The 19,531-nt window shown below is 40.1% G+C and overlaps 1 protein-coding gene across 1 annotated transcript in view; it reads left to right on the top strand.

Moving 5' to 3' along the window:
* LOC136880867 (myosin-3) overlaps positions 1 to 19,531 on the top strand; it is a 299,781-nt gene that overhangs the window by 243,940 nt on the left and 36,310 nt on the right. Inside the window, exons 34-35 of the mRNA XM_067153408.2 lie at positions 595 to 756; positions 13,741 to 13,902. Of these exons, the coding sequence (XP_067009509.2) occupies positions 595 to 756; positions 13,741 to 13,902 (324 nt within the window). The remainder of the gene's footprint in view (positions 1 to 594; positions 757 to 13,740; positions 13,903 to 19,531) is intronic.

Raw genomic sequence — 19,531 nt, 5'->3', positions numbered from 1 at the left:
GTTCGAACCCACTACCTCCTAGATGCAAGCTCACAGCTGCGTGCCCCTAGCCGCATGGCCAACTCGCCCGGTTTAAGATAATATGCAACTGTCTCTTCAAATGGTGAATCATACCCCACATACTTTTGCCGTCAGAACTAATTTACTGTAAAGAAATTTTACGTTACACTTTATTTTCTAGGGCCTCTATGAAATACTACAAGATCTATGACTTTCTCTTGGTAGCCACAAGGTAGTGCCAGCAACTTTCTTTCAGCTTGCACAAATGGGAATAGGAGGCCAACCTGACTTGTCTGGTTGGCCGAGAAGTTTTAGCGTGTTATCGCTCTCAGTGTACCATGTGATACCAGAAACATACTTGCTATTCTCGCAACAAGTACTCTTGTTTCCTATTCCTACTATATGATTTTTGTTGTTTACTGTCTTCCAAGGTTCTCTTACATCAGTTTCTGTTAGTGTGAGTATTTGTGTATCTGTGTATGTCTTTCTCAGATTGTTTTTCAAATTGAAGTATGGCTTTATGTACTACTGATATTAACAATTATTACTGAAACATTCTGAACATAAACTATAATCCATTTCATTTCTTGGTAGTGCCTGTCAGCAAATGGATATTTCCCTGTATTGGGCCAATGTATGAACTACATTGAATGCCAGAATAATCATGGTAAGGTGATCAGTTGCCCCTCCGGTCTCCACTTCAACTTCCTGCTCCAGACTTGTGACGTTCCTTCCCAGGCTGGCTGCGAAATGAAGGTGAGTTCCTTATTGAGGTTTTTTTTTTTTTTTTTTTTTTTTCTTCCTAGCTCTGCACTCGGCTAGAAATATCCACATGAAATTGTAATTATTAAAGGGCAAAATTCTTACACCATCAAACATTAAAACTATTTGGGGTCATAGTCGCATTTCAACCATATTGAATGGGTATTTGTCAAGAGACCAGATTAACGAATGGTTCATCAAAAGGTGGGTAGCAGACTTTCAGAAGTTGCAAGGGTGGTAGTCTGCATGATTGACTGATACAGACCTGTAATAATATTTAACATGGCTTAGCTGTGTTGATACTGCTACGCAGCTGAAAGCAATGGGAAACTACAGCTGTAACTAACTCCCAACGACATGCAGCTTTCTCTGTATGAATGATGTGCTGATGATGGCATTCTCCTGTGTAAAAAATTTCAGAGTTAAATTACTTCCCCATCCAGATTTCCAGGTGGGGACTATACGGGAGGGGGCAAACATCCGAAAGATGAATACTGACATTCTACAAGTTGGAGTGTGGAATGTTAGTTTAAATCATTGTGGCAGGAAAATGGATAGACTAAAAATAAATGTAATTGGTAAATATGAAGTACATTGACAGGAAGAGCAGAATTTTTGGTGAGATGACTACAGAATTATCAACACAAAATCAAACATAGGAAATGCAGGAGTTGGTTTAATAATGAATAAGAAAATAGGGCAGCGGATAAGTTACTACATCCAGCATAGTCAACGAATTATTATTGTCAAGATAGACACCAAGCCAATGCCCACCGCAATAGCATAGGTCTATATGCCAATTAGTTCAGCAGATGATCAAGAAATCAAAAGAATATATGAAGAGATATTTAATACAGTATGTAAAAGGAGATGAGAATCTCATTGTGATGGGAAACTGGAATGCAGTGGTGGGCCAAGGAAGAGAAGGTAATGCCACAGTAGAATTCAGGCTAGGACAAAAGAATGAAAGAGGAAGTCGGCTGGTTGAATTTTGCATCATCATCATCCTTTAACCATCTCCAGTCACCCAGGTGCGGTTCAATAGCACTCTCCATTTTTTACTATCCAGGTACATTTCTTCCTCCTCAACTTGGTGCCATTCCACTCCTCTTCCTTCCAGGTCCTGCTTTACTTGACTGATCCACTGTTTCCTTGGTCTGCCTCTAGATCTTTTGCCTTCCAGTTCCCTTTCTAGCCATTTTCTTGCTGTTCTCATGTGATCCAGCCTTTGTACATGGCCATACAATTTGATTCTTAATGTTCTTCCATTTTCACTTAGCGACTTATTTACTTGTGTATTATAATGGATCTCTTCATTCTGGATCTTATCTCTTCTTGTTTTCTGTAGCATTGACCTCAGGAACTTCATTTCTGCAATTTGAAGCCTGCTACTATCTCTACTGTTGATTGTACAGGTTTCAAGGGCTTATGTAGTTATTGGCATGAAATATACCAGATAAAGGGTTCTCTTTATACTTAACTTCACACTGATCATAATTTAGCCCTTGCTATTACATGATTCAAACACCACAAATGAAGACTACATGTGGACAAGACCTGGAGACACAAGAAGGTATCAGAAAGACTTCATTATGATTCGGCATCAATTCAGAAACCAGGTGTTTTATTGAAATAACTTCCCAAGAGCAGGCATTGACTCTGACTACAATGTGGTGGCCATGAAATGTCATCTAAAGTTAAAGAAATTGAAGAAAGGAAGGAATGCAAGAAGATGGGATCTAGATAAGTTGAAAGGAAAGAGAGTGAGGGATTGTTTCAAGGAACATGTTGCACAAGGACTAAATGTAAAGTCTGAAGGAAACACAATAGATGAAGAGTAGACAGTCATGAAGAATGAGATCAACAGGGCTGTTGAAGAAAGGTTAGGAAGAAAGATAAGATCAAGTAAGAATCAATGGATAACACAGGAGATTGATGAATGGCAAAAATACAAAAATGAAAACAAAATTAGGAGGGCAAAAAAGAATACAGGTAATTCAGGAATGATGTACATAGAAAGTGCAGGTCAGCCAAGGAAGAATGGCCGAAAGAAAAGTGCAAGGATGTTGAAGTTTGTGTGACTGTAGGAAAGGTAGATGCTGCATACAGGAAAATCAAAGAAACCTTTGGAGAAAAGAAAGCTAGGAGTATGAATGTTAAGAGCTCAGATGGAAGACCACTTCTAGGAAAAGAAGACAAGACAGAAAGATGGCTAGGGATATATTAAATAATTGTATCAAGGGAAATGGAGGATAAGCTTAGGGAACAAGAAGAGGCTGTTGATGCTGATGAAATAGGAGACCCAGTTTTGGGGTCAAAATTTGACAGAGCTTTGAGAGAGAGAAATAGGAACAAGGCACCTGGAATTGATGACATTCCCTCATAATTACTAACCACCATAGGAGAAACCAGCATGGCAAGATTATTCCATTTAGTATGTAAGATGTATGGTACAGGAGAAGTGCTGTCTGATTTTAGACATGATGTTGTTATACCTATTCCCAAGAAATCAGGTGCTGACAAGTATGAAGACAACTGCACCATTAGTTTAGTATCTCATCCTTGGAAAATTATAACACACATTATTTACACGCCAATCGAAAGACAAGTTGAAGTTGAGTTGGGAGATCAGTTTGGCTTCAGAAGAAATGTAGGAACACGTGAAGCAATTCTGACTGTATGTCTGATCTTAGAGGATCAAATTCAGAAAGACAAGCCCATAGATCTAGAAAAGGCATTTGATAATGGTGATTGCATCACACTATTTGAGATTCTGAAGGTGATCAGGATCAGATACCGAGAAAGAAGAATTATCTACAATCTGTGCAAAAATCAGTCTGCAGTGATAAGAATCAAAGGCTATGAAAAAGAAGCAGCAATCGAGAAAGGAGTGAGGTAAGGCTGCAGTTTCCCCCCCTCTCCTTTTCAATATTTATATAGAGCAGGCGATAAAGGAAATCAAAGCTGAATTTGGAAAAGGAATCACAATCCAAGGAGAGGAAATCAAAACTCTGAGATTTGCCGATGAGTAATTTTATCTGAGTCTGCAGAAGATATGGAGAAATTGCTAAATGGTATGGACACAGCCTTGGAAAAGGAGTTCAAGATGAAAATAAATAAATCCAAAACCAAAGTAATGGAGTGCAGTCGAACGAATTCAGGTGATGCAGGAAATATTGGATTAGGAAATGAAGTCTTAAAGGAAGTAGATGAATATTGTTACTTCGGTAGTAGAATAACTGATGATGGCAGTAGTGAGGAGGACATAAAATGCCTACTAGCACAAGCAAGGAAGGCCTTTCTTAAGAAAAGAAATGTGTTCACTCGAACATTGATATAGGAATTAGAAAGACATTTATGAAGACTTCTGTTTGAAGCGTGGCATTATATGGAAGTGAAACATGGACGATTAGTAGCTCAGAAAGAATGAAAAGAGAAGCTTTTGAAATGTGGTGTTACAGAAGAATGCTGAAGGTGGGGTGGGTAGTTCAAATCACAAATGAAGGGATACTGAATCAAATTGGTGAGAGGAGAATGATTTGGCTAAATTTGTCCAGAAAACGAGATATAATTATATACACACATCTTAAGACACCCAGGACTTGTTAAGTTGGTTTGTGAGGGAAGTGAAGGCAGTAAGAAAGGGCAGGGATGGACCAAGGGATGAATATGACAAACAGATTAGCGTAGATGTAGGATGTAGTAGTTCTGTAGAAATCAAAAGTATAGTGCATGATAGGACAGCATGGAGGGCTGCATTAAACCAGTCTGAACCGATGACTCAAACAACAACGACAGTACATGAGAAATCTTACTGTACTTTCCAACAAGGTTTTCAGAGTGACATACAATCATCTCATTAGGTGATTTTAATGCCCAGAAAAACAATGCCAGAAACTTAAACCAAACTCTCAATCACTACACCCCACCCAGCCTTCACTTCAGATAGCGCATAACACCATGGACAACTTCCACCTTAAAGTGCTTCATGTCTCTTGTCAACTGTGAATCCCTTGAGACTTCCTTTTAACTATCAAGACCGTCCCAGACAACCAAACTCCCACCCTCCAACAAAAGAGGAAGTGTCAAACATCATCCAGCCATTAAAAAATGACAGAGAACCAGGAGAAGACTCAACCGTGGCTGAGTGATGGAAACAGACTGGAGACAAAGCAATCGGCAAGTTGACAGTGATCCTGCAGGATATTTGGGAGACTGAGAACTACCAACCAAGTGACTGGACGTCTGCTCTGATCCATCCCATGTAGTCATACATCCAAAAGGCCTGTATGCCACTGAGTGTCTTATACTTAACAGAAAAAGGCTGATGGACATACTGGAGGTTCAGGAGATAAAGATATTGGGAACAGTTAATGAAAAGGATGAATACAGAAGGTGACCCAGCCATGAGTTGTACTGGTACAACGAAAAGATCACAGACGTGACCAGGGAGAGAGGTCTAACCTTCTACGGTCATTTGTCAAGGATGAACCAGCCAGACTGACTAACCAGCATCTTACTTACTGGGACAATAGAAAGATCGAGATACCATGGCTAACAGAAGTGACCAAAGACATGCAGGAACTAGGAGTAACAGAAGGTGACATCAGAGACTGATTATCCTTTTTTTTTCTAGTGGCTTTACGTCGCACCAACACAGATAGGTCTTATGGTGATGGTGGGATAGGAGAGGGCTAGGAGTTAGAAGTGGCCATGGCCTTAATTAAGGTACAGCCCCAGCATTTGCCTAGTGTAAAAATGGTAAACCACAGAAAACCGTCTTCAGGGCTGCTGACAGTGGGATTCGAACCCACTATCTCCTGGATGCATGCTCACAGCTGTGCGGCCCTAACCGCACGGCCAACTCGCCTGGTCTGATTATCTCTCAGAAGGATATTAAGACGAAAGGAGTTCAGGACAAGCCACAACGAAAGAAGACAGGCTCCCTCTGGACGAAGGAAAGAAAGGAACTACATTCTCTCAAGATTCTGGGGCAAACATCAAGGCCCTCTCCAAACAAAACTATTGACTGTCATGGTCCATAGTTGGCCAGTTTGAAAGAAGAAGAAATAAAATCCCTAATTTTAACATGGAAACTAAAGTACAGTACTGTTAATGGAGTAAGTACATTGAACCTGTTCATTCCTCTGATTAATTCCTTAATAGTTTTTTTTTTCTTTTTAGTTGCCATCACTTCACCCTATTGAGCCAATTTGGGCTCACCAATTTGTAACTAGCATACCTACCAAGACATGTGATGAGTTCATATAGTGGATGCCACTGTATAGACTACTGGGAACCACAGAAAATGCCATTGCACTATGAGAAACTTGGTCTCTGAAATGGTGTATGACAAGTTCGGCTCGGTAGAGGCAGGTCTTTTGATTTGACTCCCGTAGGCGACCTGCACGTCGTGATGAGGATGAAATGATGATGAAGACAACACATACACCCAGTCCCCGTGCCAGCGAAATTAACCAATTATGGTTAAAATTACCAACCCTGCCCGGAATCGAACCCAGGACCACTGTGACCGAAGGCCAGCATGCTAACCATTTTTAACTATGGAGACTGGTCTCTATTAGAAAATGAATGCCTGCTAGACATCAATTTGCATTTTATGCACTAGCCACACGTCTTGGTAGGTGTGCTAATTACCAACTGACGATCCCAAATTAGCACACTGGGGTGAAAATGCTAGCATCCAAGAATGAGTTAGCTGAAAAATGTATAATTTTATTTATATAGAACAGTGTTCGCCCCAGAAATTTTCGTCAGCCGGGTGCCAGGGATCAGTAACCGGGCGGGAATACTACATAAAAATGAACATGATAAAACATGAATATTTATTGCCCTCAGAGCATTAAATCAGATAGGTAAACATGAACTGCAAAATTGAACTATTTTAGTAAAAATTAAATGGTGTATGGCTTTTAGTGCTGGGAGTGTCCAAGAACAAGTTCAGATTGCCAGGTACAGGTCTTTTGATTTGACTCCCGTAGGCGACCTGCGCGTCGTGATGAGGATGAAATTATGATGAAGACAGCACATACAGCCAGTCTCCGTGGCAGAGGAATTAACCAATTATGGTTAAAATTCCTGACTCTGCTGGGAAATAAACCCAGGACCTCTGTGGCCAAAGGCCAGCATGCTAACCATTTAGCCATGGAGCCGGACACTATTTTAGTGTTTTTCACGAACAAGACATAACAGAGAATTTTTAACTTCAAGTGTTTTACTGCTCGTTCATAATCATGTAACATTGGGACTCATCAATCGGTTGCTGTGGAGTGCCGTGCGGGTTTATGACATCCCGTGGAATCGAGTGCTCGCATGCGATTCAGCGCCAATTCAGACACTGCTCACACATGATACTACGTGATAGTCAAGCTAGACATTTAAACTCCGATGTAATGGATGCAATTATACTGACAATAATAAAGATTTATCATATAAATTAACGGTTTTACAGTATTTATATTTTAATTTGGAGTACCCAAGTGACTCAAATATTTATTAATATTATGTACCTAACACATATCTAGGTTATGTTAGCTGGGCAGCTTGTATATATGGCAGGCTGATGCGCTCACTAAAAAGGTCCTAGGGAAAGTACTGTGGGAATTTCGCATTCACTCATTTGGGATGAATACAGTACAGTATTTCAGGTTCCCCTTGAGAAACAAGATCTACATCACTGATAGGTCTTATGGCAACAACAGGATGGGAAACAGTAGGAGTGGGAAGGAAGCAACCATGGTCTTAATTAAGGTACAGCCCCAACATTTGCCTGGTGTGAAAATGGGAATCCACAGAGAACCATCTTCAGGTCTGCCAACAGTGGAGTTCAAACCTATCTCCTGAATGCAAGCTGACAGTACGTGATCCAAACCATGCAGCCACTCGCTCAATCACTCGTAGTTTAAACTACATTATGATAACATGAGCACCACTGTCAGTGCATGGGAAAATCTATTAAAAATATTCCTTATGCATACTTAACTGATAATTCTGTCTAAATGTTAAACTTATTGAAAATGCTCAATTTTTAAGCTAGAGATTTCTGGTTTTCAAGAAAACAGGCTATCAACTAACAAAATACAGTAAAATCTCTGTTAACTGAAGTAAGGAGGAGCCGTAGCAGCGATTAGGGGGCTAGAGGGGTCAGTGCCCCCCTCCAATTTGTGGAGAAAAAAATTCCATTTCAGCCACCTGACTTTTTTTTTTTTTAGTTTCAGTAGACTGAAGAACCTAACAGTTATTTAAAATAGTGCCTGTAACTAGGAATTAGTGGGCAAGTTGGCCATGCGGTTAGGGGCACATCCGGGAGATAGTGGGTTTGAACCCCACTATCGACAGCCCTGAAGATGGTTTTCTGTAGATTACCATTTTCACACTATGTAAATACTGGCGCTGTACTTTAATTAAGACCACGGCCGCTTCCTTCCCACTCCTAGCCCTTTCCTATCCTATTGTCACCGTAAAACGTATCTGTGTCGATGTGACGTAAAAAAACTATGAATTATTTTAAAAAGCCATTTGTACAATTCCTATTGTTTTTCAGCTAATTCCTTCCTTTAATTATTAAGAAAAATACTTAGCAGAAATACGCACAAAATGTCGTTCATTGCGACTAACCAATTCGTACAGCATCACAGCAAGTAGTCAGCAAGAAGTGTAGCATGTGCTGTGAAAAATGGTAGCAGGGGTATATTTTTGCCAAGCTCATGGATACAGTGGTACAATTCACCCGCTTGCCACACGCATTCGTCAGTCTGGCAGTCTCACTCAGTAAATGTGTCTGTGTAGTTCAATCTAGTGTCTGTTGATTTCTGAGTGTATAGTCAAATACTAAATGACATTTTAATTGTATAACCATGTTGAACTTCTACTTAATTGTAATACATGTCTAATTATTGTTCCTTTGATGAAAGGTTTATTGTATAGTACTCTTATTAATGCACTTTTATTATTTAATCATATGGTGATTTTATACAATATATATACACAAGGCAAAATCAAACTTTAAAGTCTATCCTTCTCACTAAAGTTGGTAGACTCAACCTTTACATCTCTATCAAAATTCACTCAGAGAGCATCAAAACACTTACCATTTTGTAGATTTTTTTTCAGTTTTTATGCCCTTCCCCCTCTGCCATGCTATAGCCTTAGACCTGGGTACATTTTGTCCTCTATACATTTTTGCCCCTCCCCCCTGTTTCCTAACTCCCAATTGCCGCTACTGAATAGGGGCTGACCTCATTTTGGATGAGAAAATTCCAGAGCCCTTGTATAGCCATTTTTAGAGTTAAAAACTTCAGAATCTAATCATTGAGTTAGTTACATAACAGGATCACATGTATTTAAAAAAGTTGTTGATGTAATGCATACAGTAGATACTGTGCAGTATTGCCAAATCTAAATATTATTCACTATTTCTTCAAGAAGTAATAATTTGTTGTGTGGACCATTCTTTCATTCTTTTCATTCTGAGATGGTTTTATAGTTTTCCTATTGGGTATCTTGGAAGAATGCTTATCTAGTTCATCTTTCATTTTAACCCAGCCCAAAACCATAGAAATCCCAACATTTAAATCTGTAACTACAATTCATAAATTTCCCCGCCTTATTTTTTTTTTTTTACTCTCTGGCTCCCTTAACTTTTTGTTCAATCATTATTATTAATACCACCCATTTTCATATTGATAAATCCACTGTGAAACTAACTAATGTCTTGAAGTATAGTCAGGGGTAAACACAGCTGCCATGTGGAAGGCAAAGGTTAAATTTAGCTAGCTCCTGTAATCAACAGAAAGTGTTGTTGACCTTGCGACTTAAACAATGTAAGTGGGATGGGTAGAAGACAATTTTATGAATGTAAATGGGATGGAAAGTCAAGTTTTAAGAAGTCCTCTCAGTTTTAATGATTGTGTTGATGCGATGATCGTACCTCATGACGAACATTGTAAGTACCTAGGTGTCAATATAAGGAAGGATCCTCATTGGAGTAATAATATTAGCAAAGTAGTTAAGAAAGGTTACAGATCTCTTCACGTGGTTAAGAGAGTATTTAGGGGTTATAGTAAGGATGTAAAGGAGATGGTGTATATGTCTCTGATAAGACTACAGTTAGAGTATGGCTCCAGTGTATGGGACTACTTGATATGAGAACTGGAAAAAATTCAAAGGAAAGCAGCATAATTTGCTCTGAGTGATTTCCAATGAAGGAGTAGTGTTACTAAAATGTCACAAACTTTGGGCAGGGAAGACTTGGGTGTAAGGAGGCGAGATGTCACTGGTAATCGTTTGAGACCCAGATAGTAAAAAAAAAGAAGACTGGGATATCAACAAATGGAATACTGAAAAAGAAGATATAGTGTGGTGGACTGATGGCTCAAAGACTGGAGATGGCACAGAAGGAGGCAACAATGGGGAAAGACCTGAGAGATCAATCCAGATGAGCCTGGGCAGACACACTACAGTCTTTCAAGCTGAAATGATAGCTACCACATGTCTTAAAGAAAATCTGAAAATGAACTATAGGAATAAGAACATTTTCATTTTTACACACAGCCAAGCAGCCATTAAGGCACTAGAGGCAGTCCGGATAATATCCAGAATTGTCTGGTATTGCCACTCGCTTCTCCTGAAGCTCTCAAAGTACAACATTGTCAAAATAATATGGGTACCAGGGCATGCAGGTATACAAGGAAATGAAAAGGCAGATATACTGGCCGGGAAAGGGGTAGAAACACATTGTGTAGGCCTAGAAACCTGTATGCAGGATTTCCTATGGACAAGCCCAACACTACATATCAAAATGGGTACAAAAAAAACAAATGGAAAACTGGAAAAATACTCCAGGATGCAGGCTTACAAAGGAACTGATAAAAGGACGAAACAAGAAGCATACTAAGGAACTGTTGAAACTCAGCAGAGAAAATGTAAGATGGGGTAGTAGGACTGTTGACAGGACACTGCCATCTGAAAAAATACCTACATAGAATTGGAGTAATAAGAGACAATATATGTAGGAAATGCAATGAGCCGGGCTGAGTGGCTCAGACGGTTAAGGCGCTGTCCTTCTAAGCCCAACTTGGCAGGTTCGATCCTGGCTCAGTCCGGTTGTATTTGAAGGTGCTCAAATACGACAGCCTTGTGTCGGTAGATTTACTGGCACGTAAAAGAACTCCTGCGGGACTACATTCCGGCACCTCGGCATCTCCGAAAACCGTAAAAGTAGTTAGTGGGATGTAAAGCAAATAACATTATTATTAGAAATGCAATGAAGCAGAGGGATAAGCTGAACACATACTTTTCGAATGTGATGCGCTGGGTAGAATCAGACTCACCAGGTGAAGAGAGAGAAAAAATCCAAGAAGATCGAATAAGAACAACCTGCAGCTTTGTGAAGGGAGCAGGTATATCTAGGTGGGAATGCAACAAAAATATGGTAGCAAAAGATCTTAGAGGTCGCCGCTAATTAGGAACTAATGTTTAGAGGCCCCATGAAGAAAAGAAGAAAAAGATGTGTCACTGGTGAGTTGGCGTTGACTTAAGTTGACATAAGTAGAAAAATAAGGTTGAGGGGAGCTTTCAAAAGTAGGAAAGATGATAATATGAAGATAAAGTTGAAATTCAGGAGGGCTGATTGGGGAAAATATTAATTTACAGGATGAGGAGTAAGGGAAATGTTTGAGAAATTTCCTAGTTTGTTGAAAATATTTAAGAAAAAGCTAGGTACACAATTATAAATACAGTAAATATAAATATTTGGTAAACAATTCATAGGGAATCTGCCCTAAATGCAGATGATTGATTGATTGATTGATTGATTCTGACCTGCTTAATGACTACTACTGCTGCTGCTGTTCTTCAGAACTGCTTTCAGTTTCCCCTTATACAATATTTTGCCTATGAAGTGTTAAAATTAAACATAAGGTGACTGTCACAATTAAAGCCATGGCTTCTACCTTCCCATTTCTAATTCATGCATTTTGTATTTCATGAACACAGTGTATATTCATCATCATTATTCAACCATATCACGTTGCCTAGGTATGGTGTAATGGTGCTGTTCATCTCTCTCTCTCTAGGTACATTTCTTCTTCTTGGACTAAACAACATTCCATTCCTTTTCCTTCCTGGTCCTTCTTTATTTGGAAGATCCATATTTTCCTCAGTCAGCCTCATAGTCTCTTGACTTCCAGGTCTTTTTCAAACCATTCTTTTAAATCTTTGTTTTCATCAGTTCTCCTTATGTATCCAAATCGTGGTATAAAGTTTCATAGAAGTTCAGTTATAAGTTTTGGTTAAACTGATTTTCAGATTGACAGAGGTTTAGTTAATTGAGGTTTTATTGAAAACAAAATACACTGACTGACTGACAGAGCAAATACAACACCAAGAAGGAGTGGTTCGAAAGGGATGAAAGTTGGGGAAAAAACAGAGACGGCACGGACGAATAATTGATGTTTATTTCAAACCGATATGCAGGTTACACAATGCGCACGGCATCGACTCAGTAGGATGTAGGACCCCCGCGAGCGGCGATGCACGCAGAAACACGTCGAGGTACAGAGTCAATAAGAGTGCGGATGGTGTCCTGAGGGATGGTTCTCCATTCTCTGTCAACCATTTGCCACAGTTGGTCGTCCGTACGAGGCTGGGGCAGAGTTTGCAAACGGCGTCCAATGAGATCCCACACGTGTTCGATTGGTGAGAGATCCGGAGAGTACGCTGGCCACGGAAGCATCTGTACACCTTGTAGAGCCTGTTGGGAGATGCGAGCAGTGTGTGGGCGGGCATTATCCTGCTGAAACAGAGCATTGGGCAGCCCCTGAAGGTACGGGAGTGCCACCGGCCGCAGCACATGCTGCACGTAGCGGTGGGCATTTAACGTTCCTTGAATACGCACTAGAGGTGACGTGGAATCATACGCAATAGCGCCCCAAACCATGATGCCGCGTTGTCTAGCGGTAGGGCGCTCCACAGTTACTGCCGGATTTGACCTTTCTCCACGCCGACGCCACACTCGTCTGCGGTGACTATCACTGACAGAACAGAAGCGTGACTCATCGGAGAACACGACGTTCCGCCATTCCCTCATCCAAGTCGCTCTAGCCCGGCACCATGCCAGGCGTGCACGTCTATGCTGTGGAGTCAATGGTAGTCTTCTGAGCGGACGCCGGGAGTGCAGGCCTCCTTCAACCAATCGACGGGAAATTGTTCTGGTCGATATTGGAACAGCCAGGGTGTCTTGCACATGCTGAAGAATGGCGGTTGACGTGGCATGCGGGGCTGCCACCGCTTGGCGGCGGATGCGCCGATCCTCGCGTGCTGATGTCACTCGGGCTGCACCTGGACCCCTCGCACGTGCCACATGTCCCTGCGCCAACCATCTTCGCCACAGGCGCTGCACCGTGGACACATCCCTATGGGTATCGGCTGCGATTTGACGAAGCGACCAACCTGCCCTTCTCAGCCCGATCACCATACCTCTCATAAAGTCGTCTGTCTGCTGGAAATACCTCCGTTGACGGCGGCCTGGCATTCTTAGCTATACACGTGTCCTGTGGCACACGACAACACGTTCTACGATGACTGTCGGCTGAGAAATCACGGTATGAAGTGGGCCATTCGCCAACGCCGTGTCCCATTTATCGTTCGCTACGTGTGCAGCACAGCGGCGCATTTCACATCATGAGCATACCTCAGTGACGTCAGTCTACCCTGCAATTGACATAAAGTTCTGACCACTCCTTCTTGGTGTTGCATTTGCTCTGTCAGTCAGTGTATTACACTTTCTGACTTCAGGTATAGTTTCCCATTTTTTAATTCTTACCTATTCCAGCATTGCCACAAAAGGCTGTATGTGTGCAATGTTAAACCACTAACGAGAAAGAAACCTTTTCTTTTACTGGAAAATATACTAGAAATGATATTATTTTGTTGTCAAATAATTTTGTTAATTTTCAGTGTAAGGAGCCAAATGGATACTTCCCATTTCCTGGAGTGTGTTCTTACTTTATAATGTGTGTGAATGGTACTCCTTTCCTGAAGAAATGCCCAGGGGATCTGGAATACAATGAAGATACTCACCAATGTGATATTGTGACGAAGAACCACTGCATGCCTTACGTAAGTGCTCCTGTATGTTCCTATCCTTTAAATTAATTAGATGCATAACTCTCTATAAAAACTAATTTTATAGGCTGAGGTGGGTAGTAACTGAGTAAAAGTAATTAAACTACTTGTAACAAATACTTTTGTTTTTAATACATTTTACTTGTAATCATTACATTTTACAAAATATCATTTTTAATCTTAATTTACTTCCTGAAATAGAATTGTAATCATTACATTCTTGTGTCTGGCTCCATGGCTAAATCGTTAGCATGCTGGCCTTTGGTCACAGGGTCCTGGGTTAGATTCCCAGCAGGGTCAGGAATTTTAACTGTAATTGGTTAATTCTACTGACTCTGGGGCTGGGTATATGTGTAGTCTTCATCATCATTTCGTCCTCATCACAACGCACAGGTCGCCTACAGGCATCAAATCAAAAGACTTGCTTCTGGCGAGGCAAACTTGTCCTTGGACACTCCTGGCACTAAAAGCCATACGCCATTTCATTTCATTACATTCTAGTAATCAATATATGTAGCGTGGAAGAAGAAATGGTGAAAAAAGTAAAGTGATGATGAAGATAATCTTTTCAGTTCTACTTCAGCAGAACCAGTAGCTTTACCAGTGCTGGATGAGGTACCTTACTATCTCCCCAGTACTTCCAAAGTTACCAGACTACAATATATACAGTATATGTCACTGCTGATAATGTTCTTAAAACTAAACATAGGCATTCCTTCAACTGGCCCTGTAGAGCATCTTTTCAGCAAATGCAAAGATGTACCGGGTGGGCAAATTAAAACTGGTCCAGAAAATATTTACAGTAGGATTGATACAGGATTGACCGTTGTTAACACGTTGACTACCAGCTCCTCAGCAGGCCTTTTTAAATCCCCTCATTTCTGTAGTGCACTATTTTACATTAAATGTTACCATACGAAAACGGGTTGCTGAGCCTTTCAAGAATCGGCTTAATTTTGTATTGCCTATCAGGATTCCCCTCATCATGACTGCTGACATTAAAGTGCAAGAATGACAATATGTTTTCGAACCAGGTTCCTGCCATGATTTTCGAAAAATTTGGCGAACCGAAAATAGTGTCCTCTGTTCAATACATTTTCAGATCTGGTTTTTTAATTATTCTGGTTACAAACATTAGTCCTATAAACTGTTTTATCTCATTTACGTCGACCGGTTTCCACGTTTGAAAAATAGAATAGGTCTATTTAGTGAATGGACGCGGTACTACACTAATAATTTGTTCTGCGTAAAGGTTTAGCTGATGGCATACATATTCAAGGAAATCGTCCTTTACAAATAAATTGACGAAAGACATAATTTCATTGCTATTTTCAATGTCAACATTTAATCCTACCCAGTGGGTGAACTTGATTGCAGGTGGGCAATAAGACCGATGCGTATCGGTTATTTGAATGTGCTGAATATCACTTTGCCCAGGGTCTTGTATATCATCATCGGAATTTATTTTGCTATCACTGAAAAAAGGGATGAGTTCATCACCAGAATCATCCTTGAGTAGTATGTCTTCAGTTTCCTCACTTCGTACACTGTGTTTGAAACTCGTCATGTTATCGCTACACACAAGAACACCACGACTGGCCTAAGTCCATGTTTTCTCAAAGGAGAAAAGAAAGAAAGGTAGTGAGGTTGAGGGACTGTTCACTTATATGCCATCTATGATTTTCAACCAAACTATGACTTGTACAAATTTAGCGCTAAATTCGAAACAACATTTACATCGCACAACCTTAAACACCTAAACTCGGATACAGTCCCGCACATAGGCTGCTCTTAAACACCTTAAGGCATCTACAGGAGTGAATGTGTTAATGAACATCACAGAAGATGCTGGAAATGGGAGACTAAGAAGGAGGTGCAGATTGGAAAGAAATAGTCAGAAATGGCTGTGGAAGTAAGGAGAAATTGAAGGAACTTACTCGGAAATTGAATCTAGCAAAATAGCCAGCTAAGAATAACATGATGGCAAGCATAACTGGCAGTCATACAAATTTTAGTGATAAATGGAAGGGTATGTATAGGTATTTTAAGGCAGAAACAGGTTCCAAGAAGGACATTCCAGGAATAATTAATGAACAAGGAGAGTGTGTATGTGAGGATCTTCAAAAGGCAGAAGTATTCAGTCAGCAGTATGCAGAGATTGTTGGTTATAAGATAATGTCCAGATAGAGGAGGTGACTAATGCTAAATAAGTATTAAAATTTACATATGATAACAATGACAAAGATACAAAAGTTGAAAACTAGAAAAGCGGCTGGAATTGATAAGATTTCTGGGGATATACTTAAGACAATGGGTTGAGATATAGTACCATATCTGAAGTACTTATTTGATTATTGTTTGGTTGAAGGAGCTATACCAATGCTATAGTAGTCCCTGTGTATAAAGGAAAGGGTGCTAGACATAAAGCTGAAAATTACAGGCCAGTAAGTTTGACATGAGTTGCATGTAAGCTTTGGGAAGGCATTCTTTCTGATTATATTAGACATGTTTGTGAAATTAATAACTGGTTCGATAGAAGGCAGTTCGGTTTTAGGAAAGGTTATTCCGCTGAAGCTCAACTTGTAGGATTCCAGCAAGATATAGCAGATATCTTGGATTCAGGAGGTCTGCGATTGACCTGTCTAAAGCATTTGATAGGGTAGATCATGGAAGACTACTGGCAAAAATGAGTGCAATTGGACTAGACAAAAGAGTGACTGAATGGGTTGCTATATTTCTAGAAAATAGAACTCAGAGAATTAGAGTAGGTGAAGCTTTATGTGACCCTGTAATAATTAAGAGGGGAATTCCTCAGGGCAGTATTATTGGACCTTTATATTTTCTTATATACATAAATGATATGAGTAAAGAAGTGGAATCAGAGGTAAGGCATTTTGCAGATGATGCTATTCTGTATAGAGTAATAAATAAGTTACAAGATTGTGAGCAACTGCAACGTGACCTCGATAATGTTGCGAGATGGACAGCAGGCAATGGTATGTTGATAAATGGGGTTAAAAGTCAGGTTGTGAGTTTCACAAATAGGAAAAGTCCTCTCAGTTTTAATTACTGCGTTGATGGGGTGAAAGTTCCTTTTGGGGATCATTGTAGGTATCTAGGTGTTAATATAAGGAAAGATCTTCATTGGGGTAATCACATAAATGGGATTGTAAATAAAGGGTACAGATCTCTGCACATGGTTATGAGGGTGTTTAGGGGTTTTAGTAAGGGTGTAAAGGAGAGGGCATAGGGCCGATGACCTTCGATGTTAGGCCCCTTTAAACAACAAGCAACAAGGAGAGGGCATATAAGTCTCTAGTAAGACCCCAACTACAGTATGGTTCCAGTGTATGGGACCCTCACCAGGATTACCTGATTCAAGAACTGAAAAAATCCAAAGAAAAGCAGTTTGATTTGTTCTGGGTGATTTCCGACAAAAGAGTAGCGTAAAGAAGTGGGGAAAGTGGAAAGAAAACAGTTATTTCCTTAAGGGTAGTGTTCTGTAAAGTAATTGTAATTGTAGTTTTACTGATTACTTGTTGAAAAAGTAATTTGTAATTGTCTTCTCATCATCCATTCCCTTTTCTAGATTCTCTCTGGGTAGGGTAGTGTACCAAAGCCCTCCACCTTACTCAGTCTTTCCACCATTCCTCTTCTAGTACTTTATTGCTATCGACTCCTCTGTTTGCAATACAGTCCACAACAGAGCTCCTCCATCTCATTCTAGGCCGTCCCCTAGGCCTCTTTCCAGTCTCTGTATCCATGAATGTTCTTTTGTGTATTCTCTTTCCTGGCATTCTCATGTGTCCAGACCATTTTAGCTTTGCTATATCAATCTCTTCTTGAAGTTTACACACTCCCACGTGTCTCCTTATTTCCTCATTTCGTATTCTATCTCGTCTTGTCTTTCCCTGTATGCTCCTCAACAACCTCATTTCAGCTGCTTGTATCTTACTTTTGTTCCTCTTAGTCAGCGTCCAGGCTGCTGAAGCATAGGTCAGTACAGATTTATAATAGGATGAGTATAAAACCTTCTTGCACTTCATTGGCACATCTTTGTTCCATACAATGTCTTTCACACACTGGTAGAAACGTGCAGACTGCTGTATTGTTAAATTAATTTCTCCATCCAAATTTCCATCTTGTGACATCACGCTGCCCAACTATTTAAAATTTTTCACTACTTCAAGAGGTTCATTTCCTATTTTTATCATTCCCCTGGATTTTCTGTTACCTCTTGTCATGATCAAAGTCTTGCTTTTCGCAGTACTAATCTTCATTCCAAAATGTCTTTTCTCCTCATTCCATAAATCAACGTGTGTCTGTACTTCCTATTCATTATCTCCCCAAACTACAATATCATCAGCAAAGAGCATAGACTTTATTTGCTTGTCCATCACCTTCTTTTTGATATTATATAGAATTCTCTCCATGATGGTAATGAAGAGTAAGGGAGACAATACACTCCCCTGTCCTAAGTCTGTCTCTACTCTGAACCATCCAGTTTGACCCACTTTGGCTCTAATACAGCTTTTGCAATTTTGATACAATGCTATTACCATCTGCATTGTGCCTCTGTCAATGTTTTCCATACTCAGTTCCTTGGGACACTGTCATATGCCTTTTTGTATATCTAAATACGTTACAATCATACCCTTCTCATATTCCCAATACCTTTCCATCACTTGATGCAATGTACTGTAAATGTTGGGTCAAATGTGGACCTGCCTCTTCTGAATCCATACTGGTGTTCTGCCTATTTTCCCTCTACTCTGTCTCTTATTCGTTTATCCAAGATTCTTTCAAGGATCTTAGCTGTATGAGGTATCAGTGTCACTCCTCTGTAATTTTCACATTGCTTCGTGTCTCCTTTCTTGAAAATTGGTATAATGACTCCTTTTGTCCACGCTTTTGGAACATTATTTTCTTTCCATATCACTCTGAAGAGTCTCTACAACCACTGTAGACCAATTGCTCCTGCTGCTATTATCATTTCTATGGTGACCTTATCAATTCCAGCTGCCTTGCCTCGGTTCATTCTTTAAGTGGCCCACTCAATCTCTGCCATGGACACCTTGTTTCCCTTATCTTCCATCTGCACTAAATCCGATTCTTTGATTTCTCCTTGTACTGAGGTATTTTGCAATTTGTAAAGCTGTTCAAAGTATTTTCCCCACCTCTGCAATATATCCTGCTTCTGTATCATCACTACCTCCTGTTCATTTTGAATGAAGTTGGCACCTTCATCTGGTTTTTTCTTCTTTTCAACCCACTGGAATAAGCTCTTTTTGCTTCCGGTTGTATCTTCCTGCAGAGATTCAAGTAATTTTTTCCAGCATTCCTTGGAGCACTCTTTCTTGCAGAGCCTGTATTCTGTTTTGCATTCTGTTGTTCTGTTTCTCAGCCATCTTTTCCAAGCTTGTTTCTTTCTTTTAACTATATCTTTTACCCTGTCATTCCACCAGGGCGTTTCTTGATCATTCTTCTTTCCTGATAATCTTCCACAGGTCTTTTCTGCAGACTCCACCATGACTGTTTTTAGGTATGCCCATTCTCTTCGACCCTTCCAATGTCTTCTTTAGGTATACTTGTTTTAATTTGTGTCTGGAACTCTTCATTTATT

This window comes from Anabrus simplex, chromosome 9, assembly GCF_040414725.1.
Source record: "Anabrus simplex isolate iqAnaSimp1 chromosome 9, ASM4041472v1, whole genome shotgun sequence".
In the NCBI taxonomy this organism is placed as follows: Eukaryota; Metazoa; Arthropoda; class Insecta; order Orthoptera; family Tettigoniidae; genus Anabrus; species Anabrus simplex.
Note: the sequence above shows the minus strand (reverse complement) of the source record. Positions and strands in the feature narration are given on the sequence as shown.